Here is a 22,991-nt window from a genome sequence, read left to right as displayed (position 1 = left end):
ATCCAAGAGCACCTTCCGAGCACACAGCTCAGGCATAATGCGGCCACTCCCAGCACTCTTCAGAATCACGAGACTGCTATTGCTGAAATAACTTATCCATCAGCATCGTAGGGCAGAAATATTTGCGCATGCTTGTTAGTAGTAGACGGCCAAAGTTTGACAAACTTACCCGGGCGACTGCGAAGGCAGGAACTGACGGGTCGTAGTGCCACTTGCTGCACCGAAAAATATGTATGCATATGTACAACATTGGTGTAGACAGAATCTTAAGTGTGTACAGCACTCAAAGGAATCCACCGAAGTTGTCTACTTACTTATTTGTCCGAACATCCAGTTATTTATCCTCAGCGATCCTCTAGGTCATGAAAGAAAAACTCAACACCACACAGTGATTGCTCATAGTTAGCCAGATTTGTTAGCAGATACAGCTTCGATAGGTGTTCTTTCCTCTACAGTATATCGAACAAAGATGTTCTACCTTCCTATAGGTCCTTCCCTGGCAATGAATCTAAAGCACAGATTCAACAACTCTTCCAGCGAAACGAACTAGAGGCCTAAGAGGACGATTTGTCCTCGTTGTTTCCTACGAATCGAAGTTTCTCAAGACCGTTGGACAAAACATCTCAAACTAAAACAAACTAAAACATCTCGTAAGAGAGTTTACAAAAGGACGAGAGAATGGATACTAATTGTGTTATAAGGTGTAGACTAAAAGACGGTAAAGTCCATCCGTTTCCTATTAGTCTTGCTCCGAATACCAACGTAATCAAGAATTCCTGGAATTACTCTTTTTGTCATTTCAGTTCAAAATTCATTTAATTTGCTTATTTCCTGAATTTGGAAATAGACAATGTTTGACTATTTGTATTAATTCCATGTGGTTCGAAAACAAGGATTTCAGTTCAGATTAAGATTTCAGATTGAAGGAATAGTCACGATTTATCGATGACGAAGAAAAGTTCGAGAAGATCGTCATTTTTTTTTTGAATACATAACGTTTCAAAACTGTGCCATGGTAATGCTATAAATTTGTTGTGAAGAGCATTAGTAACATACTTAGTTTAATCAAAATTGTTAGTTTTTTTCTCTACACCGATCTCTTCTTCTACTTATGTGTCCTTTTGAAATGAAGCGAATTAAATCTTTAACATGTTGTCATTGAATATCTAAGAATTCATTTTCGACAGAAAACAAAAGCAGTGGAGAGTCACAGTCCTGTTTTTCTCCCTCCAAATACGAACATATTCGAGACAACCAGAATGAATTCGAAAAAAAGCACAGAAAAAAAAATTAGAGATAAACTGCTCCATTGGCAGAATCACGTGAACAATTAACAAGTTTTAACTACATGACAAAAGAAGTATGAGGAGAAAATTCCTTTAAAATCATTGATTTCACTTCTCATCGACATCGGCGTCGGTTTGCTATCCGTACTTGGATTGGGTCCATCTTAACCAACATAGATACAGGAAAAAGCAAAGAAATCCAGAATTTCTTTTTACTGATGAAGTTTAGTTATATAGACAAATCTCTACGCTCAATGGCTCCTGTGGTTGGATTTGTTTTGGTTTTGCATGGTGAAAAAATCCGGGTGACTAAAAATTTATAAGATATTTATAAATAATGATGAATAAAAAAGATTTATAAAAGCCTTTTAGTTTCTACTAGTCGTAGGTTTGAAAAAATAGAGAACGCGAAGGACACTCGGAAATCCTAGGACCAAATTATAACTTAAATGTCAGACATTTGAAATTTTCGAGGAAACTTTGTTACTTTGCTCCAGTTTATCTTCATCAAGGAAGGAATACAGTAGTATTTTACACTGCAAATAAAGTTCTCTTCAATGTTTGTTCAATTCAATTTCTTTTCTTCAATTTTTCTTTATCAATTCAAGGTTTGTTAGCGGTGGTTTCTTAGTGGTACCTTTTCTTTCGATGTTGGAACGCATACTTTCGAGCACGGCTTTGTTGAATCCCGTCCGGTTTTTCGTTGTTGTTGTCAAAAATACAACGCTGTCATTCACAGGAAATTACTATTTCTTCTTCAAAAACAGTGTTTTTGCGACAGCAGCGGTCCAGTCAGCCCCGTGGGAGAACATCTGGTCGGTCCCATTTTAATTAAACTATTTGGGATGTATGTATGTCATCTACCATTCCTTTCCACAACGTTTCTGTTCAGCGTTAAGCCCGTGTTTCCGTTGAACGTACACTTTCGACCACGAGCTGTTGAAGTGGTGATTGAAGATTTTTGAATACATGCAAAAATCATGCACCTTTACATGCATCCTTAATTCGTTCATCTGAAAGTGGGAATTAAAGTGCCGACTCCGCATATCTGCTTTGCGGATCTGATTATTTGAAGAGTCAAGGAAATCTATTCATATTTTTATTTGCTTATCACACCATAAAGATGTGCCGTAACCAAACAGACTAAGACAAATAAACAGAAGCATGGACGGAGGAAAGCAACAGCGGAGAGAAACAGAAAAGTGGCTGAAAACCACCACAGCTCGGTAGAACAACAACAAAAACCCAACAATCCAACAGATCACTCGAGAAGAAACACTCACTCAGAAAAATTCAAACACAGATCCAACGAACAAAGGAGGGGGGGGGGGTTATGTTGGAAATAACGTCGAAGTGTGACAGTAAGTAAACTGTGATATGGACAAACATTAATGTATCCGATGTTGAGACGTAATGCTTCGTAAAGACGCGCTGGTCAAGGTTTGAACAGTTTAGTAACTCTATCCTATCCTGATAAAATAAGATAGGACAATAAGACAATATCCTGATAAAAACCATCAACTTAAACGTTTGTTTGTTATAAAAGTTTTGAGACGAACCGATCACAGAACCGTGATTTGAGAAAATGAAGCCATATAGCAGATGCGCAGAGAACCGTCATCGCTCATTCAACCTCGAACAGTCGTAAATGAGGATTTATCCAATGTTAGGCTTACTATCTGAGAATTACTTCGCTTGCCTTGAAGATTCACCTACAAATGCACTAAACAAAGAGCCCAGTAGCAGATTGCTTAGCCTTGAGCAGCGTGAATTCGAAGAAACTGGCCAATACAGACAAAAATAGTCAAGACGCTGGATCTGTAGGTCCTTTACGCAGTTTCATCGCGAAACGCCGTAAGAAAAGGGAAACGGGACGGCAACACTATTGAAGCCCAACCAGTGACCTGACTGTACACAAGCTTTGGGAGTATTCGAGTTCAATATAACTCCCCACAAATTACACAAAGTTGCCATAATTCAACATATCGTCAAAGACGGAGACTTGATAGGTCATATTCCAAGAATGAGCTCGGAGCCATTGACAAGAAACACTTTTCTAATCACTTTGAATCGCCGGTCACTTCGTGAACTTCAACAAGGAACCTGTCTGTCGAAAACAACATCGCTTACTGCAATCATGCCAATGAGAAGGAAGTTGAAGGTTACGCTAGAGATGTGAAAACTGACTACAATAACTTATTCTTAGGACTACACCATTGGGAGAGTATTCAAACTCTGGTTCGTAAGTTTCCACCCGCCATTTTGGGTTTCATTGAAAACTAATACATGAACGCTCTCTACAAAGACCGTCAATGTCCGAAATAAAATCCTGTTAAAGTAAAAGTAAAGCGACTAATCAATGTTGTGACCAAACTACGTCTTCGGACTTCAGTAAGCAGATCTCTTCGTTAGATGCATTAATTTTAGAACAAGGAAAAGCTTCATTTTTGACTTGAGCTCTCATACTAGTAAAAGCGAAAAGGACCAATGCTCACGAAAGTAAGGAAGTGTCTAGCTGTGAACTGCTAATGGAGCTCGCCGACGCGAAGTCGATCACGCCACTTTGGGGGAAGCACAATGGCTGATCGGACTAGCGATGCTGTTTGCCGAGTGCAGGCGCATCGAATAGTCAACCTACACGTTCAACAGGGAACCTCTAAATGGAGATTTTTTGATCGTTCCCAGCAGATGGAGCGCGGAACTTCGGGTGAAGACGACGGAACCACTGCGAGAGTGCTGGGAACTTTGCGATTGTCAATATGAAGGAAGAGCCAACATTTTTTACCAGTCTTTTTTATCTATCGGCTAACGCGTTGTCCCTTTGTCAGATCCTGGAAAGTCAGAACATTTGCAACATATCCTCTCAAATGCCTCATCAAGAACAAGTCATCATTCCCTAAGATATTATAACCGGAAACAAGAACCTAAGGGCACGAATCGATGTCCTTACCTCTGTAAAATGTCATGAAAAGGCTCCTTCCAGGATCGTACGAACCCGAAATTGTGGCTCAAAGAAGTGCTGTGCTCTGGAGGCGTTTTGCATAAACATGGTACTGAGCGAGAAAAGACATAAACACCCGGAATTAGAGAAAAAATCAGTGCAGAGCAGACTCCACGAGTTTCTGAATAAGAACGCTCAAAGTGGATTTCATGCAATATAACCTTTGGAGTTTTGTAAAGAGAAATTCCTGCTATATTCATGTAAAGTTTGGTGCTTCTAGCTTTCCTTGTTTTTTTAGACCTAGTTGGGAACAATTCTAAATTTTTTTTGTTAAATTTCTTTTTTATTAAATATTAATTTTCCGAGTTTTTCTCAACTAACTTTTGAGAGAACCAGCACAGCTACAGAGACGAAAATTTGCAGTCAAGGGTTTTCCGTGATGCTCTATCAAAATCAAAATCAATTAAAGGCACCGAATTCTTCAACCGCGCTGCCGTAATCTTGCAACGAGAAAAAAGGGCGAAGCTTCAGATTTTCGGCTGCGCGTCAAAATCTGTATGACTTCGAACAAAGTGCGGTAGTTCAGTTCGTAGTTTATAAAAATGACTTTGATTTGGAGTATGTTATAGAGGAGAAACTTTCCTATCAGAATTCATTTTCACTTTCCTCCAAATGGTTTTCTTTCTCTCAAAAGCTAGTTGAGAAAAAATTGAGAAATTTGCTAAAATTCTCAACTTTTTGTCAACTAACTTTCAACATAACCAAAAGGTCACTGAAGAGGTTTTAAAGGCAGCATACCACGAATCTGACGTGGGAAGGAAATTCATTGGAGATTAGATTATAGTTGAGATTGTAGACTCCGAGATTCCGAGATGGCTCTGCTCGTCTCCCTAATCGTCGTAAAGAAACGACGTGGGAACCACATTACTCCTACGAAGTACGTTATAACGCGCCTCAATGCACACGTTCCGGTCCCCTCACCAGCCTATTCGTTTGTTTTACCTCAATATGCTGGAGAGGAGACGTCATCAATCTTCGATTGCTCATACGTGAATGCGACTCGTGCACAAGGGTGGCGCGTTGCAACCGAAATCGTCCTTCAAGCCGTTTTTTACGACGATCAAGGAGAAATGAGCAGAACCACACCGGATTACCCCATCACGTCAGATTCATGGTATGCTGCCTTCAAACGTTCCTTCTTCGTTTCTCCTTCAGTTCGTTATCCATGCTTACTTCAACCTAGCAAAACCCGACCAGTCCAGCAGTAATCTCTGATCAGAGTCTGGAGTAATCGCTAAAATGAAATCTAAATGACACCTATATGCGGCCAGCAATTCTATTACACAATTTTGGGAAAATTGCCGGTGAAATTTTTATCCTAGTAATTTTTTCGCTTTTGCAGAGATCAAGAGTCCGGCATGGATCGAACCATTCATCGCCTGTAATCACTGTCAATGAGTAAAATTGTATGTAGGAAGCAGAAAATAGTGACGAAATAATTTAGAATGCGCGAAAGTTCAACCTCCTATCAATTTTGGCATACAGATTGCAACTTGTCGATAGTGAAATTGAAGCCAGAGTCACGATTGTTAACAATCTTTATTACAGCTAACGTTTCGCCGTCACCACTTTCGTCCGAGCCTGGAAAGTCAGATCATTCATAATATATCTTCTCAAATGCCTCATCCACCACATGTCATCGTTCTCTAAGATACTACTTCCAAAATCGAAACCAAAAGAGTCCAAATCGTTGTGCTTACCTAAGTAGCCACGTTGCCATGATATTAGCTAACCATCGGGCGATAAAACAGGTTCGCTAAAGGTCTTGGTACAGAGCCAGCTCGTGTGTTACGGCTATGCACTCTTCCTTTCTATTCATTTTTGGACCTTTAGCGTTTATTCAAAACGCCTCCAAAGTTCTGCGAGCTACAATTTCGGGTTCGTACGATAGGACCGTGGCAGCTACGCAGAAGGGAGCATTTTCGTGACTTTTTCTGCGATGAGTTCCAAGACGGGTTGCTGCTTTTGAATGTTTCATCCCATCTAAATGTTTTTTAATACTAACACAACGAGATCGCCCTGTTTCGCCAATATATTATTCGCCGCATGTTTTGCACGAAATCAAATAAACCACACCAGAGACCATCTGTAATACGTAACACATCTGTAATATGTCCAATTGGTAAGGCAGTCGTCTGCCTTACCAATTGGACATATTACAGAGTTTTGAGTCACGCAAATGCGATGGCACATTCTGTTTCGAATTAACTGCTTGTTGAGATTTGTGGGAGGCAATTCCACAACTCTCACTTGATCACACCTAACCACACCTAACCAGACCGGCCCTTATCGCCTTACTCAGGTCGTTGGTGATGAAAGGTAAGTAGGAATTGATCTTTTTCAAGTCTTCCACCGCAGCGTGATCTTTATGCGCAATAAGACCTGACCTCCGCGGTACATTAGCAACGTAACCATTACAAGTTGCAATCTGCTGCGCTAGGTTAACCGCATCGATCCGCTTCTGGACATCTGATGTCAACCCAACGGCTGTCCTAAGCATGTTCCGAATGACTGATTTCTTGGTTTTCCAAAGGTGAGGTTTTTTTTACTACCACGTCTTCGAAACCAGCATGTCTTCCACTCACTGTTGGACCACCGTATTTCCACGAACGCCGAAACGTTAGATGTAATAAGGTTTGTTAACTATCTTCGCTCCTGTTTCAATTTGACAATCGATAAGTTGCTTTTAAAATGCATTCTGCCTCGGCATTAGTTGTTTTTTCTACTTTGCAATAATGGGAAAATTCCGGCGGGAACAGAACTCTCAACCGTTCCTTCTCATTGTTGATGAGCAAAACTGTGTTCAAATAGCAGGAAATAGTGTGAAAATGGTTTAAGTATGTTTTCTTTGTTGTTCTCAGCTGTTTTTTCCATCTTGCAAAAATAATGATTCCGGCGTGGATCGTTGTACTCTTTTGTAATCATCGTCAAAGGAAGAATTGTGCCATCTTTTCAGTTTATATGTGCAGTAATAGTAATTGATATATACTATATTATATTACTTGTATTTATTTATTAAGCGTACAATTTGTTTCCTTGATTCTTTTTATTATAACCAATTTTTCAGTAATTGTAATGTAGCGGTTAGAAGTTTCGCTTCCTGCACGATCGATCGGAGGTTCGAATCCGCCCTAGTGCAGGTGCTCACTAAGCCTTTCATCCCTCCAGGGCCGATAAACCGGTACTAGACTTATCTGGAAGGATAAAAACTCTGACTTGACACATCGGCTAGCCACTGCAAGTAGGACTATAGGCCAGCTACACGTTCGTAAACCTCAAACGATTCTGAATTGAAGTGAACGTGGGGTCGCATCCCAAGCGGATTGACTGACGCCAGACTTTACTTTATCCTTTATAACTAATTTTTCATTGCTTTATAAGCGGCTATACTAAAAAGAATGATCTGAGGAGGTAGTTTTCCTGAGCTTTTTTTACAACTACACGCTTTACCCTGATCACTCTGGCAACGCGGCCACCGAGGCAAGCACAACGATTTGAGCTTTTTTAGTTCTTGGTATCGGACGATATAAAGTTGCTTTTCATTAGTTTCGAAGTTTGTTTTACTCTTAGAACGCCACTAAGATCTGATTTTGTGGAGATTCAATTTCTGCCCATTTTTTTTTTGTGTAATTTTTGACGACTACCATTTGAAGCGATCAGAATCTCATGCAAATCCCAAAACCCTTACTAAAAGGAGGTGCACAAAAAGTAGGGCAGAAATCAATTCTTGCAAACAGGTCTAAAGGCATGCTTCGGAATCAGCTGAAACCTCTGAACTAGCATTGAAGAGTTTTTCTTTCCTTATTATGACTACGAAAAGCTTGCTCACAATTATACAGAAAAAGGACAGCAATGTTCTAAAAATGAAGAAGTAAAGAGATCTGAGTGCTTCATACATGCCGCAGATAGAAAACAATGTATGGTTCCGCTTGCGGCAACATATCACGAGCTTTGCATGAAGGCCAGATTACTTCACTAGATAGAAGCTGATCATTATCATTATTTACTATATGCGTTCTTTTATGCAAGAAATCAACAGCTTCTATCTCGTGACGGAGAGGGATATGCTCACGACATGAGTGAGGCAGAAGTGGGCCTTTCGAGATCTTCAAGAATAGAGCTGGCTGCACGTCAGTAATCAATTCCTTTCTTAACAATACTCACAACTAACCAATCCTGTGTAGGGTGCGAAGACTCCAGGGATGTTGGCCCGTATCGTTTCGATGAATAGTAAGTGGTTCAGTGTATTTTTATTGTCACAGACGACCGCACAGTATCAACGAAAGCAAAGTTATCTTAATAAATGTCAAGCAAAAGTTGCTACTAGCGGGCCACGCCTATAACTGAGTCGCAGTGAGGTCACGATAAGTGACCATCATCGGTACGACAATACTGCGCCGCGGAGAGAGAGAGGAAACACATGTACAAATCAACGTTGGACATACAAGGAATTTAATTATCAATCATCTTTTATCACAAGGGTTTGAATTTTCTTCTTTTCCTCGACGAGCGATTTCGGTGGCGTGATGACGACATGGCAATGATCGGCTGGTGCTTTTGGAGAGCTGGCTGGCGTTGTTGGTGGGGTGGCTGTTCGGGCTGTCGGTGGCTAGTAGACATTGATGTTGGTGAACATTGATGGCAGCTGCTGGTGATAACGTTGGTTAGCTGGTAGATGGCTGGCGCGATGTAGTTGCTGAGCGTTGATAGCGGCGATCTTCTAATTCCCATAGGGGTGCTTCACAGGCTGCTGGTCCTCCTGTTATGGCATGTAATAGACTCCAGCCACATACCGGCCTGCTGTATCAAAAGTTCCTACGCTTCCTTTGCTGATATACTTGTTCGCAAGATCACAGTACCAGAGTTACATAGGAGATCGTTTAGAAAAGATTCTATCTTTCTTATAATTAATGAGCAATTGTTTTCCAAGTGAATTACATACTCCATCTGCGAAAAAGGAGCTGTGATGATGTTGTTTTCGAATGAGATCATTTTCGAGTATTCCTCGAAGAATCTTTAAACTCTTTCCTCTCCCTGGGTTTCTTCTGGCATGATACCAAGGCACGTCCAACTCAAACATTTTAGGTAAGAACTCTTATTCTGTGTTTTCGGAAAATGTTGTCAGGCTGTGAAATACTGTGTTGGCGGCGTCACTTGCTTTGCTGATTCCTCGACCATAAATAGCACGTCCAAAAACCGTTTTTGCTATATGCAAACCACATGGTGTTCGGATTCCATTCCCTGGAACCGTAAGTAGATCATAGTAGTAGTCCAGTCCAATGAGAATCTGTCGATTTTGCATCACGGAGCTTCGATTTTGCTAAACAGATATTGCTTGTTTTCAAGAACTCAACATCTTCGGTGCCTAATTTCACTGGGAGAATTTGTTATGATTGGTCATACTGACTTCTTCTCCGAAAGCAGTTGCTAGTTTTACCGGAACCATTTGGCTTCGAAGCACTCGATATGTCCACTAATTCCGGACACGGTGCAGATCTCGCTCGTGTTTTTGGCTAGGCCACGTTGTTCGGCGATATTTTCTTCGATTACACTTTTTTTATGCACCAAAATCGAAAAAAATCAAAGAAATCAAGAAGGAATATGGTACTTTTTCATATGCCTGTTTTCTGGCGTTTCAAATGTTGCCTTCAGCAGTCATCAGTATCAGTTGTTCACTAGTTTGACTGTGCTGAACAGAGTTTTCTTGAGCTGTTGTGTGGGTTCCTCAGATACCCAGTGCTTAATTGATTAAATTTTTGTTGAATATTTCGCCCATTTTGATCTTTACTTTGCCAGTTGTGTTGCTTCTATTGAATTTGCCAAACACGAACAGATTTGGGTTTCGACTTGTTGTTTTAGTTGAGTTGCTCTGTCTTGAAACAGAAACTCATGTGGTGTTTCTGTTCGCACTTTACGCATTCTATTCTCTGGCAATCAAGACTGGTATGATTAAAAGAGCAACTCAACTTCCAACAGCGATTTCGCTCCTTCAGTATCTTGAGGCGAATGCTTTGATTAGTGACCGTTCGACACTGCAGTGACATATCGTTGTCCTCATGATCTGCAGTCTTCAATGGCATGGGCAGGGAGAGAGGCTTTCCATGTTTATGATGACGACAAATACCATTCATGGGAACTCGCAATTCCAGAAGCCTTCCGCACTACGCTGGACGTGGGATCACCCGATGGAGGGCATCATAGTGAAACTGACCACATCATTGTTAGTAAAAGGTTAAGCTTGACGGATGTTGCTGTTGTACCAAAGTTTTACAAGGGGTCGGACCATCGCCTCCTCTGCGAAAGATTTTCTTCCACATGGAGAAGAGAAAAAGTCGCGAAGCGACTCGCTTTAATCAAGCGTCATTCATCATCTTCCAGGACCATCATCGACTTCTTCGCTTCGTTTGTCGGCTTTTGGAAAGATACCGTCATTGACAAAATCGACGACGAATATGAACCTCTTCTAGAACATCTTCACAATTGTGCGAGAGAGGTGAAGAGTTTCAAAACCACCAAGAGACGCCTTTCTCCGGAAACTCTAGAGCCGATAAGTAGCGAGCGCGAAGTTGCACGAACCGCAGGCAACAAAGAACTCCAAAGAAGACCTCAAAGAGAGAACAGCAGAAGTATTGACTGAAGCTACAGAGGCGGGAAAGAGGATTCGCTGCACCCGTCGCAACTTCGCCAATCTTAAAACAAAAATGACTGCTCTCCGTACCCCAGATTGGACAACAACAGCATCGAGAAGGCGGATGGACAAGGCCATTCAAGACTTCTACTCAGATCTCTTCGATAGCCGCGTCCACTTGTCTCCTCACCATCTGAGGGAAGATGTACATGTCATCCCAGAGTTCCTCTCTTCCGAAGTCCGACATGCTATTATGACGGTAAAAAATTGTACTTCACCCAGTCCTGACAGAATCAAACAATGGTAAACCAACAAGATCGTGCTGTTGTATAAGAAGGGACCCTCACATGACATCGGCAACTATCGTCCAATTTGTTTGATGTCTGTCATCTACAAGCTTATCACAAGAGTGATCGTAAACAGGATAGAAAAAATATTAAATGAAGGACCCCCATGTGAGCAAGATGTGTTTCCTTTCAACGTTCATCATGTCGACTTCCAGGCCTAGATATACATAGCTGGGGCATTCGGATATATTCGTTCCGTTGAGCGTAAGTGGGGCATCAGAAACCCATGCGTTCCTCATGTACATCGTCTTGTCTAGGTTCAGCTGCAGACCGATGTCTTTACATGTTTCATCAAATTCGTCCAGCATCCGTTTTGCCTGATTGATGCTTGATGTTATAAGTGATGTTATCAAAACGATGTCATCAGCGAAACGAAGATGGTGTAAATGCCAGCCGTCAACTCACACTCGTACGTTATCCCATTCCAATCCTCGCGTTCTCGAGAGTGGCACTGAATATTTTGGGTGAAATTGTGTCACCTTGACGAACCCCTTTCTTCACGTCGATTAGACATCATTGTAAGATGGGAAAACTTTGGTCGTGAAGTTGCAATACACTCACGAAGTATCCTTATGTATAGAATAGGGACGCCTCGGTTGTCCAAGGACTCCATGACCGCTTCGGTCTCAACTACTTCTATGAGTTTTGAAACGGTGAGTATGAGGTCAATCCTACTGAACCCTTTTTGAAACCCTCCTTGCTCGCATGGCTGTTCTTCATCTAATGTTTTTTCTATCATGTTTACAATCACTTTTGTGAAGAGCTTGTAAATGACAGACAGTAAGCAGGTTGGGCGATAGTTGGTGTTGTCATGTGAGTCTCCCTTCTGATACACCAGCATGGTCTTGCTGATTTACCATTATTTAGGAACTCTGCATTCCAACAGATAACGAGTGAAAAGCCTCGCCAGTGTGATGATGAACACAGGTGGGAGGTATTTCATATGTTCACACTTGATTCTGTCAGGACTTAGTGAAGTACGAGATAACAAGATTTTACCGTCAAGATAACATGTCGGACTGCGAAAGAGAGGGCCTCTGCTCCATCTGGGGTACGGAGAGCAGTCATTTTTGTTTTACGATTGACGAGGTTCCGATGGGCGTAGCCAATGTTCTTTCACGCCTCTGCAGCTTCAGCCAATACTTCTGCTCTTTTCTCTTTTAGGTCTTCTTTTATCGTCTCTCTGCAAAATCTTGCGAGTTCGGAGGTGAGTTCTTTGTTGCCTCCGACTCGTGCAGCTTCGCGCTCGCTACCTATCGGCTCTAGAGTTTCCGGAGACAGGCACCTCTTGATGGTGTTGAAACTCTTCGTCTTCCTCGTACAATCGTGAAGATGTTCTACAAGCCGTTAATACTACCTTGTAGTTTCGATGTGGCTGATCGGCATCTCTGATAAGATTCCTCATCTATTATTAAGTATTCACCTTGTTTAGTGTATTCGCTGTGACGGGATACTAACGTTTTCAGCGTTGAAAGTAAGATAAATAAAATAAGATACCAAAGTTGCGCTAAAAACTATTGGTGTCTTGTGAAAATGCAGTCTATTTCTTTCCTTGTGCACGTACGATGCGATAAACTTGTCTTGACCTATTGCAACTTTGACAGAAGTCTGATCAGCTTTTCTTGACACTGATCTGCGTTCCAGTAATAGAACGACTTTCCCCAATTACTGGAATGAATGAATGATGCGATTCACAGTCTTTGATTTGACTGAATGAAGTTGCTCAATAAGCTGGTCCTTTTCTCCAGAAGCCAAAGATATCACTCTTTGATGCGAGAGATGTGGGTTTATCTTAGCCGATACTTTCCTTGATTCTTGGCATAGAAATTGCAACTTGTCGATAGTCAATTTAGCAACAGCCAAGATTGTCAACAAGCTTTGTTACGGTTAACGTTTCAACGTCGTCGCCTTCGCCAGAGTCTGGAAAGTCAGATAATTTGTGATATATCATCTCAAATGCCTCACCCAGAACAATTCATCATTCCCTAAGATGCTACATCCAAAATCGAAACCAAAAGAGTCCAAAACGTTGTGCTTACTGCGTTGCCGTGATGTTAGCGGACCTCCGCGTGATAAAATCGCTCCGCTAACACTAATTAGGATGCGATACGCATAAGATCCTAAGACCCCATAGATTAAAACCCGCAAAGGTCTTGATACAGAGCCAGCTCGTTGGTCACGGCTATGCATTCTTCCTTTCTATTCATTTTTGGACCTTTAGCGTTTATTCAAAACGCCTCCAAAGTTCTGCGAGCTACAATTTCGGGTTCGTACGATAGGATCGTGGCAGCTATGCAGAAAGGAGCATTTTCATGACATTTTCTGCGATGGGTTCTGAGAGGGGTTGTTGCGTTTGAATTTTTCATCCAATCTAGATGTTCTTTAATACGAACACAAAGAGGTCGCCCTGTTTCGCCAATATATTCTTCGCCGGATGTTTTGCACGAAATCATATAAACTACACCAGAGACCATGCAGTCGCCTGCCTTACCAAATGGACGCAGTTTTGAGTCAGGCAAATGCGATCGTACATTCTGTTTCGCACTAACTGCTTCTTGAGATTTGTGGGAGGTATTTCCACAACTTGGTCATCGAGACCACACCTAACCAGACTGGCCCTTATCGCCTTACTCAGGTAGTCGGTTATGAAAGGTAAGCAGAAGCAATGTAGGCGGGTCTACTGATAGAATATCGTGGCTTTTAAACGTTATACTTGCTCCGTTGCAAAAGTATGTTAACGCGCATTTATCCGACACCAACATGTTTCTTGAGCAACTTCGAAGAGCGCTCTTGGGAAGAGAATGTGTCGTTGAATCTTTCGATGTCGCTTCTCTTCACTGCAATGCAAGCCGTGTTCGAGCTACTCGTAGAACACCAAGACATTCTAAACCTGTACGGGTTTTCCATAAGGCAAATCATGACGCTCCTGGATGAATGTCCAAAGTGCTCCATATTTCGCTGGTCGGGACACTACTACAGACAAGTCAGGGGATTGGCCGTGGGGCAAAGACTAGCTCCCACACTAGCCATTGCATTCATGTCCAAAATAGAACAACCCATCCTGGAACGAAGGCCTTTCCTGTACTGACGTTACATTGATGACTGCTGCATTATATGTCCCACTCAAGACGAGATGGACACAGTTGTCTCGAGCTTCTAAACCAGCAATCCCCTTACATACTGTTTACACAGGAGAAACCCAAAGAAAATTGGCTGTCCTTCCTTAACGTGGAAATACACTGCCTTTCAGCTCACCTTTAGAAAACAAAGAAATAAGTCATTCGGAACATGTTTAGGACAGCCGTAAGGGTGACATCTGATATCCAGGAGCGGATCGAAGCGGTTATCCTAGCGCAGCAGATCGCAACTTGTAATGGTTACATTGCTAATGTACCTCGTAGGCCAGGTCTTATTGCGCAGCGAGATTATGCCGAGGTGGATGACTCCAAAAAAACCAATTTCTGCTTATCTTTCATAACCGACTACCAAAGTAAGGCGATAAGGGCCAGTCTGGTTAGGTGTGGTCTCGATGACCAAGTTGTGGAAATACCTCCCACAAATCTCAAGAAGCAGTTAGTGCGAAACAGAATGTACGATCGCATTTGCCTGACTCAAAACTGTGTCCATTTGGTAAGGCAGGCGACTGCATGGTCTCTGGTGTAGTTTATATGATTTCGTGCAAAACATTCGGCGAAGAATATATTGGCGAAACAGGGCGACCTCTTTGTGTTCGTATTAAAGAACATCCAGATTGGATGAAAAATTCAAACGCAACGACCCCTCTCAGAACCCATCGCAGAAAATGTCATGAAAATGCTCCTTTCTGCATAGCTGCCACGATCCTATCGTACGAACCCGAAATTGTAGCTCGCAGAACTTTGGAGGCGTTTTGAATAAACGCTAAAGGTCCAAAAATGAATAGAAAGGAAGAATGCATAGCCGTGACCAACGAGCTGGCTCTGTATCAAGACCTTTGCAGGTTTTAATCTATGGGGTCTTAGGATCTTATGCGGGTCGCATCCTAATTAGTGTTAGCGGAGCGATTTTATCACGCGGAGGTCCGCTAACATCACGGCAACGCGGTAAGCACAACGTTTTGGATTCTTTTGGTTTCGATTTTGGATGTAGCATCTTAGGGAATGATGAATTGTTCTGGGTGAGGCATTTGAGATGATATATCACAAATGATCTGACTTTCCAGACTCTGACGAAGGCGACGACGCCGAAGCGTTAACCGTAACAAAGCTTGTTGACAATCTTGGCTGTTGATAAATTGACTATCGACAAAGTTATCTTAATTAATGTCAAGCAAGAACTACTACTAACGGGCCACGCCCATAACTACTTGAGCAGCGAGGTCACAATAAGTGACCATCATCGGTATGGTGATAAATCCGGTTTGGCTCAAATTCAAGAGTGGGAGTATGTGCACCATCACATGGCAATAGATCGGCGCACCGCGCCTGGCTCGATAGGCAGTAGTTCGGGGAGGGAGCTATCCGCAAATTCGTGCTTTTAAGCGCCTTTGGGGTGATATTCTGGTTCATTGTTATGTTCAGTTGGGAGCTTGTATTCCAGGTTACTTACGTTTGTGATTGGGCGAAAAAGGAGTTAGGAGGCCATCCCAAAAATGACTCAAGCAAGTTTCTTGATTTTGTTTGGTGTTTGGCTTACTTTCTTGGTTTCTTTCTCTCATTATATTTCATCTTTAATCCTATCGAATCGTTATGGGCTGACTATCTCACCATCGTATTCCCTGCCGGTAGAGTTAGAAGTGTGAATGCCTTGCCTCGATTTCGCTGAGAGAAATCCGTCCTTCTTCTTTTTTCTACTACCTCTTCTTTCCTTTCCTTTTTTTTCTATTTCTGGAATTTTTGCGACTCGGTTCTACAAACTCATGGAGAACTCGAGCACTTTTCACTTCGTAGTGGTAGCTAGATCATGACCCTATATAGTTAAATATTGCATTTTGCATTAAAACAGAATGTTAAGCAACACTAATACAGTCTTTGTATGGTATATTTCAACTTTCAAGTGGCCTCCCATTCTTTTTTTTACATCATTTTGAGAAAAGCAGGGCACACCTGTCTAAGATGTCTTGCACTCAGGCAAGTTGTAGATCCATAACCTTCATTTAGATTTTCATTGCAGGGATTGATGAATCACTTAAAACCACAGTACAAGAAAGTTCCATCCTCAAGGTAGTGATACTTTATCAACGTTTCTCCTCTCATGATTCCATACATACAGTAAAAGATCAGGAAATGAGAAAGTTCACAGATCCACGGAACTGGCCATTCGTCGGAGCTTGTATCTGGAAGTAAACAACTCAGTTAGTGGGAGCCGTAAAAGCCTAAGAGGTCAAAGTGACGAAGAGTTCTCAAGACATCCCAAAAAGAAGAATGGTTTTTTTTTTCAATATGCCCCGCACAGTGCTGTTGAAGAGTGTTCACCGTACACAATATAAAACCAGATAAAACTAATTTAAAAACGGAACTAATTCACTCCCAGCTCAATCCTAAACTGACTCAATAACTGCTTCGTGGACTCAGGCGACAGCTGGAAGATCCAGGTGGTTATCTGAAGAAAGTCAACAACAGTGCCGTCTTGAATTCGGAGACATCGTAGTCGTATTAAAGGAGGAGAGTGTAACTGCAGAAGATGGTCCTACGTTGCAAAGCGTTGGTCCTTGAAAGATTGCATAACGCGCTCGGCATCCGCTTTCGTTTCGTGGCGTGGCGTCCTCATTGATTTCCTTTTTGTTTTTTTGTGTGGTTGTTCTTCTCCTACTATCTTTCCCAAATTGAAAGGGTTCTAAAGAATCCTTGGGTGGGTGTCATTCCCTCCTTTACGCTGTTCAGTGTTTGGAAGTGCGGACCGTGTTACCTGATGAATTGAAGTGATTTGAACCGCTGGGAAAGATTTGCATGTTCCAGATATCAGTCATGGATGACGAGCAGCTCCTCGATTACGAAGAAGAACAAGAAGAAACTCATGAGGCTAAGGCTGCTGAGAATGGTGCTGGTGATGCGAAGAAGATAAAGGTAATCACAATCAAATCTTCGAAACGTGAAGCTTTGCTCTCCAGTAAGAGATCAAGGAATTGAGTTTGCTAGCGCCAGACAATTCTAGCTTGGAAGTCTCCACTTTCTATACGTCATCGTTTCATCATAGGGTTTGTGTGGTTTCTAAAATGAACAAGTATTGGCATACCTACTTAAAAATTTGGCAGAGAGGGGAAAATCTTAGGAGAATTTGTTGGTGATATTAACAAATGAGGTGTTTGACATTGGCCAAAGTGGTCATGAAAAATTTAATTTGCGAAAAGGGGGGAAGAAATATGTGCTGCAAATGACCTTACAGGAGTTGAAGTCCTGCTGCTATCGTCCATTTTCATGATCTCCCTTGTATACATCTTTCTTGTGGGGCAAACACAGAGCGAGGATTCTACCAGAGAATTCGAAGCTTATATCATCCTATTGCAGTTCCACTCATATTTTATGGAAAAGTGAGGCTGCCTCCAAATACTCACTTTTTTGAGAAAACGGTGATGGTATTAGCAATAGTAAGCTCAGAGTAATGACGATGATGATGCCAAATGCTGGCATGTAACGCAGTGAATCAGTGTTTCTATGCTTTGTGTCTCTTCCCCCCACAAGATAAAATTAAAAAGAAAAAGTTTTATAATGAGTACCTCATTTAGTGTCTTCCACGATACGTTCATGGATAGGCGTCTTTTTTGACATTCCTGAAAAGTCGAATCTCTCTTAAGCACCAAGCGAAATCGTAAAATGGGAACTTGATTGACACTTCCGCAAAGAAGAGGGAGAGACGTTGATTTTATCAACACGGTGTATCCTGTTTACATTCTCGAGATCTTTCACTACAAAAAGGTTTGGTTGTCAGATGCAGATCAAGTAGAGAGGGCATTTAGAAAATAACTCTCAAATCATATATATGTATATATGATTTGAGATTTCGTTGACAAATCCGTGTGGTGGATGGTGTGTAAGTGGTAATATTCATTTGTGGTGTTCGTCGGCTTAACATGAAATTCGGTTATGAGATAAAGCGAAGTGTTTCAAGTAATTTGTAAGTAAGTATCTACATTTACCACGACAAATGCGAGAGATCAGCTGTTTTCATTTGCTTCTTAGGCCAATCCCATGCTGCATTCGCCGATTAGTTGTCTAAAAGTAGGCCTAGATGAAGTCTCACATTTCAGCTTTTAATCAAAGGTACTGATTACCACTGCGTATGGACTCCCTAATTATACATTATTAGTTGGCTTTTTTTTTTCGACGTGACAAACAGTAGTGTTGTTTTCGAAGCGGTTGTAGAATGTCTTTGTGAAGTATTTTCTTCTCTAGGGCAATTACGCATCTATTCATAGTAGTGGATTTCGTGACTTCCTGCTCAAGCCGGAACTTCTACGTGCTATAATTGATTGCGGGTTTGAGCATCCTTCTGAAGGTACAGTGTGAACTAAAACAACCCTGGCAACTACTATTTACTATTAATAACCAACATTTCCAGTTCAACACGAGTGCATTCCTCAAGCTATATTGGGAATGGATATTGTTTGTCAAGCGAAATCTGGTATGGGTAAAACTGCTGTCTTCGTTTTGGCAACGCTTCAGCAGTTAGAACCAGTTGATGGGGAAGTAGGTGTGCGTGTGTGGAAAAAATGTTTGTAGTCTGTTTACTTGTTTTTTAGGTTTCTGTGTTAGTAATGTGCCACACTCGCGAATTGGCGTTCCAAATATCAAAGGAGTATGAACGCTTTAGCAAGTACTTGTCAGCTATCAAGGTATAAGAAGACTTTCCAGTAAAAGAAGAAGAACAGAAATAACTTGAAGACTGTGTTGACAGCAAAACTGATCCCAGTTATAGGTGGCTGTATTTTTTGGTGGTATGCCAATCAAGAAGGATGAGGAGTTGCTGCGCACAAATTGTCCTCATATAGTTGTGGGGACACCGGGCCGTACCCTCGCATTAGCCAGATCTGGAAAGCTAAAACTTGACAAGATAAAGTATTTCGTCCTGGATGAATGTGACAAAATGATCGGAGATGCAGGTGTGTTGATGCTTCTTTCCTTGATGCTTAGTTTTCTTCCCCTGAGATCTGTAAATACTAGGAAAAAAAACTTGGGGAAACGATTTTCTAAAGTTTTTTAGTTGGGTATACCATATTGTTGCTGTTTTAGTAGTAAGGGCTCTAAGTGCACGTTAGAAGGTTCAGCACATTCCTTAGAGTGAGAGATAGGTTGTATACGTATAATAACAATCGTAGTAATCGTATGAATGCGTAGAAATTGTGAACATCTATAATCATATAAGATTTTACCTCCTAATGATCCGAGATAACATGTCTCCAAGTGTTATCCGGCCTGTCTTATTCTACTTCAGTGGTTTGGTTAACTGAAATGAAGTTTTGGAGCAGAACTATCTACTCAACACTCTTCCACATTCACAAGAGTCGAAATAGTAAACGCAAAAAGAATACCGTTAATGTGGCAGATGATTCTAGATTTTCAAGTTGCTAGAGTAACCTGCTTTTCTTTTGATTTTTGGTTCTGTTTATATTGCTTTTTGATCAACTGATTAGATTTTGAGGATGACCGATGAAATGTACCGCTGCGTACAAAGTTGTCATGTTTATTGGATGCGACGAAATCTTGTAAATAGTTACTATATTTGCAATCGCCTGTGTAGAAAATGGACACATTTGTAAAGTTCAGTTGTTTTTCCATGTCCTCTAAGTGCTATTAAAAAAAAAACAAACTAGAACTGCCTTAGAAAAAATATTTCAGCTAGTTCACACCAGCATCTTTCTATTGCATTCTCGTTCATTATTACTATAATTATGTCCATCTTCTATTTTCTTATTCAGATATGCGACGTGATGTGCAGGAGATTGTGAAGATGACACCGCAGGAAAAGCAAGTGATGATGTTCTCCGCCACTCTTCCGAAGGAGCTGCGCATCGTCTGCAAGAAGTTTATGCAAGATGTAAGCTACGCATCCTCCGTTCTCAGGATTTATCCACCGCATTGAAAAAAAGTGTCATGCGGGGGATTGCAAGGAAGAGATTACGCACGGTAAGATTAGTTCTGTTCAGTGTTGGTTCACCATCTTTTTTTTTGTTTCAGGAACGCCCTGGCGTTTTCGGTGTTTGTTTTCTCTTCCGGTGGAGCGGCATCAATGGTGCTGAAGCTGTTGTTATCGCCGTGATCAAGGCAACCAGCGATGCAATTGGCATCCATGGGTGACCGCAGTATGTCACATGATGTCTTGGGGACATCAACTTTTGCCCACACATTACAATAGTTTAACATTGTATGAGTAGTCAGCTATTTTCGGATTGTTTCTATTGTTAATGATAATTGCAGCCAATGGAGGTGTATGTAGACGATGAAGCGAAACTAACTTTGCACGGGCTTCAGCAACATTATGTAAAACTCAAGGAGACTGAGAAAAACAGAAAGCTCCTTGAACTCCTTGATCTACTTGAGTTCAACCAGGTATCAATATGATTTTTCGACAATGTTCTCGGTGCAACTTTCATTTGTGGTCATTGTTTAGGTCGTAATTTTCGTGAAGTCTGTACAACGCTGTGGCGCACTTCACCAGTTGTTATCCGAGCAAAACTTTCCATCGATTGCGATTCACAGGCAGATGCCGCAGGAGGAACGCCTCGCTCGTTATCAAGCTTTTAAAGACTTTCAGGTCCCTTATTTATTGCTCACTGCACATGCGATGAGTTATCATATTTCCTTTTTAGAAACGTATTCTAGTAGCCACTGATTTGTTTGGACGTGGGATGGACATTGAGCGAGTTAATATCGTGTTCAACTATGACATGCCCGAGGATTCGGACTCTTACCTTCATAGAGTAAGTGACCGTTTGGACCGTATTACTGTTCTTTCATATATTGTTAACTTAGAGGAAATTTAGGTTGCACGTGCTGGAAGGTTCGGTACTAAAGGTCTGGCTATCACCTTTGTGTCAGACGAAGTGGATGCGAAAACACTAAACAGCGTTCAGGATAGGTTTGACATAAGCATCACAGAACTCCCGGATACAATAGATGTGTCAACTTACAGTAAGTAACACTTAGTTTCTTGTGCAGTTGGAACCTTCTTCAATTCTTTCTTGTATCACGGGTTTGTTTCAGTTGAAGGAAGAACGAACTGATGTGGGCATTCATAGATCTTCATGGTGAACTTGGAAGATGTTTACGTGTTTGATTTTGATGTTGTCATCATGTTGTTGTTTGATGTGTGGTCTCATTGTTTCTATTCGTATTGCTCCTAATCGTATTGTTAAGTCAAACTCTGTGGATAAATTATCAACGCTGCAGTCTCACATATAGTCTCATATACTACATCAGATTCAGTTATTGAAGTCTATAGCTTCATTTTTCTAATTGTTTCATAGTGAAAAAGCGATCACTGTCACAACAATTAACAATAGAGACTTTGTAGTAGGGGAGATGGGCATGGTGGTTGTTGTTGATCCATGGTGGTCATTACTGCTGTTCTTGAATAATTGCAACAGGCGCAGAAACTATTCTCGAGCAATGATTGAAGAGGAGTTTATGAAAGAATGCCTTCGTGAATGAGGCTTCCCACCCATATTGGTTTGCTCGTGAGATGACATCAGAGAATGACATCTCAGAATATATGTGTGGATAAGCAAAATGCTCCACAAAATATATGTGGGGTGGTGCAGAAAGGAAGGTTAACCAGATTTATTTGCAGCACTGGGTCTTCACTGGCTACCTGCTTTTCATGTGGGCATGGCGTTCTGCTCGGTTCTGTTTGAAGACAGTAGATTCAAACATTACGTCACAGGCATTCTTATCAATGCTTGGGTTTGAAGGCCGAGTATTCGAGGATTTGGTTCGGGCGTTCTTTAAATTCTGTTTTTCGGGTTGTCCAGATTCGATACGAAGAATGTTTGTGTGAAAATCCCTCAGCAGCTTGATAAGGAGGTGTGGTTTTGGTCTCGCTGATCTCATTGTTACGAGAGCATTGATAATGCAGTGCGTTGCTGAGTTTTGGCAAATTACAAGTTAACCTAATTCAATACTAACCTAATGAGTAAAAGGAGATACGAAGTTGATGGAATTTACTGATGGAAATTCATCAATCAATCTAAGAGTGATCAGAATGTTGGCTCCCACAATCTATAATCCAGGTGGGTACATTTTTGTGCGGAAATTGTATTTGTTTAGAAGCTTCTGTTGTGAACGGAAAAGGTTTGTGCAGAACTCCGTGTTTTATAAATTCTGTTCAGATGTTGGATAAATCTAGTGCTTTACCACTTTATCGCTACTATTTAGAGATTTGTTTAAATAAAACAAAGGTATTCAACTTCTCAGCGAAGTGTCTGCGGTCAAACTGCGGATCTAACAGCGTAAAAACGGCATGAAACACGGTGCAGCTATAGCCGTTCAACCAGCTTTCCCTCTCTGCTGCTAAACCCCTCCATAAGCATAGGCGGCACTGCTTACATCTTCCACTCTACATCATGATAGGTCGAAAAGCGGATAGATATAGTAGAGTCAAAACGACATGAAGCATGGTGTAGTTGCGCATGCGGTTGCGCTCGAAGCGGGGCGTAGCGGTTTGGATCGAGTGAGGACTCCTTCTTCCACCGTTCATTGCTGCAGTTCCAACCGCTATCTCCACCGCGCCACTTCGAGCGCAACCGCTTTACGCGG

General features: G+C 41.5%; 6 protein-coding genes across 7 annotated transcripts; 4 read left to right on the top strand and 2 right to left on the bottom strand.

The window, feature by feature from the left end:
- Positions 1-1,934: 1,934 nt before the first annotated feature.
- RB195_018431 (uncharacterized protein) lies at positions 1,935-2,251 on the top strand (the record flags this gene model as incomplete). Its single annotated transcript, XM_064185887.1, has 2 exons — positions 1,935-2,101; positions 2,179-2,251. 2 exons carry the CDS (start codon positions 1,935-1,937, stop codon positions 2,249-2,251), a joined length of 240 nt encoding a protein of 79 aa, XP_064041768.1.
- A 2,848-nt stretch (positions 2,252-5,099) lies between these two features.
- RB195_018430 (uncharacterized protein) lies at positions 5,100-5,495 on the top strand (the record flags this gene model as incomplete). The annotated part of the gene is made up of 1 exon (XM_064185886.1): positions 5,100-5,495. The coding sequence occupies one exon, from the start codon at positions 5,100-5,102 to the stop codon at positions 5,493-5,495; it is 396 nt and encodes a 131-aa protein (XP_064041767.1).
- A 3,251-nt stretch (positions 5,496-8,746) lies between these two features.
- On the bottom strand, positions 8,747-9,589 carry RB195_018429 (uncharacterized protein; the record flags this gene model as incomplete). Its single annotated transcript, XM_064185885.1, has 2 exons — positions 8,747-8,896; positions 9,425-9,589. 2 exons carry the CDS (start codon positions 9,587-9,589, stop codon positions 8,747-8,749), a joined length of 315 nt encoding a protein of 104 aa, XP_064041766.1.
- Positions 9,590-10,360: 771 nt separating this feature from the next.
- On the top strand, positions 10,361-10,924 carry RB195_018428 (uncharacterized protein; the record flags this gene model as incomplete). Its single annotated transcript, XM_064185884.1, has 1 exon — positions 10,361-10,924. One exon carries the CDS (start codon positions 10,361-10,363, stop codon positions 10,922-10,924), a length of 564 nt encoding a protein of 187 aa, XP_064041765.1.
- Positions 10,925-12,378: 1,454 nt separating this feature from the next.
- Positions 12,379-17,191, bottom strand: RB195_018427 (uncharacterized protein; the record flags this gene model as incomplete). The annotated part of the gene is made up of 6 exons (XM_064185883.1): positions 12,379-12,445; positions 12,516-12,650; positions 16,429-16,576; positions 16,791-16,842; positions 16,934-17,076; positions 17,149-17,191. The coding sequence occupies 6 exons, from the start codon at positions 17,189-17,191 to the stop codon at positions 12,379-12,381; spliced, it is 588 nt and encodes a 195-aa protein (XP_064041764.1).
- On the top strand, positions 14,551-21,460 carry RB195_018426 (uncharacterized protein; the record flags this gene model as incomplete). 2 transcript variants are annotated; one of them, XM_064185882.1, is made up of 13 exons in its annotated part: positions 14,551-14,834; positions 17,073-17,091; positions 17,199-17,306; positions 18,633-18,735; positions 18,799-18,926; positions 18,980-19,072; positions 19,156-19,339; positions 20,156-20,274; positions 20,655-20,786; positions 20,848-20,991; positions 21,047-21,157; positions 21,221-21,368; positions 21,441-21,460. In XM_064185882.1, 13 exons carry the CDS (start codon positions 14,551-14,553, stop codon positions 21,458-21,460), a joined length of 1,593 nt encoding a protein of 530 aa, XP_064041763.1. The 2 variants fall into 2 exon arrangements, with proteins under 2 accessions (XP_064041763.1, XP_013305624.2); XM_013450170.2 differs by lacking the exons at positions 14,551-14,834; positions 17,073-17,091 and having other exon boundaries at positions 17,208-17,306.
- Positions 21,461-22,991: the final 1,531 nt, after the last annotated feature.

This window comes from Necator americanus, chromosome II (assembly GCF_031761385.1).
Source record: "Necator americanus strain Aroian chromosome II, whole genome shotgun sequence".
NCBI classification, from domain to species: Eukaryota; Metazoa; Nematoda; class Chromadorea; order Rhabditida; family Ancylostomatidae; genus Necator; species Necator americanus.
Note: the sequence above shows the minus strand (reverse complement) of the source record. Positions and strands in the feature narration are given on the sequence as shown.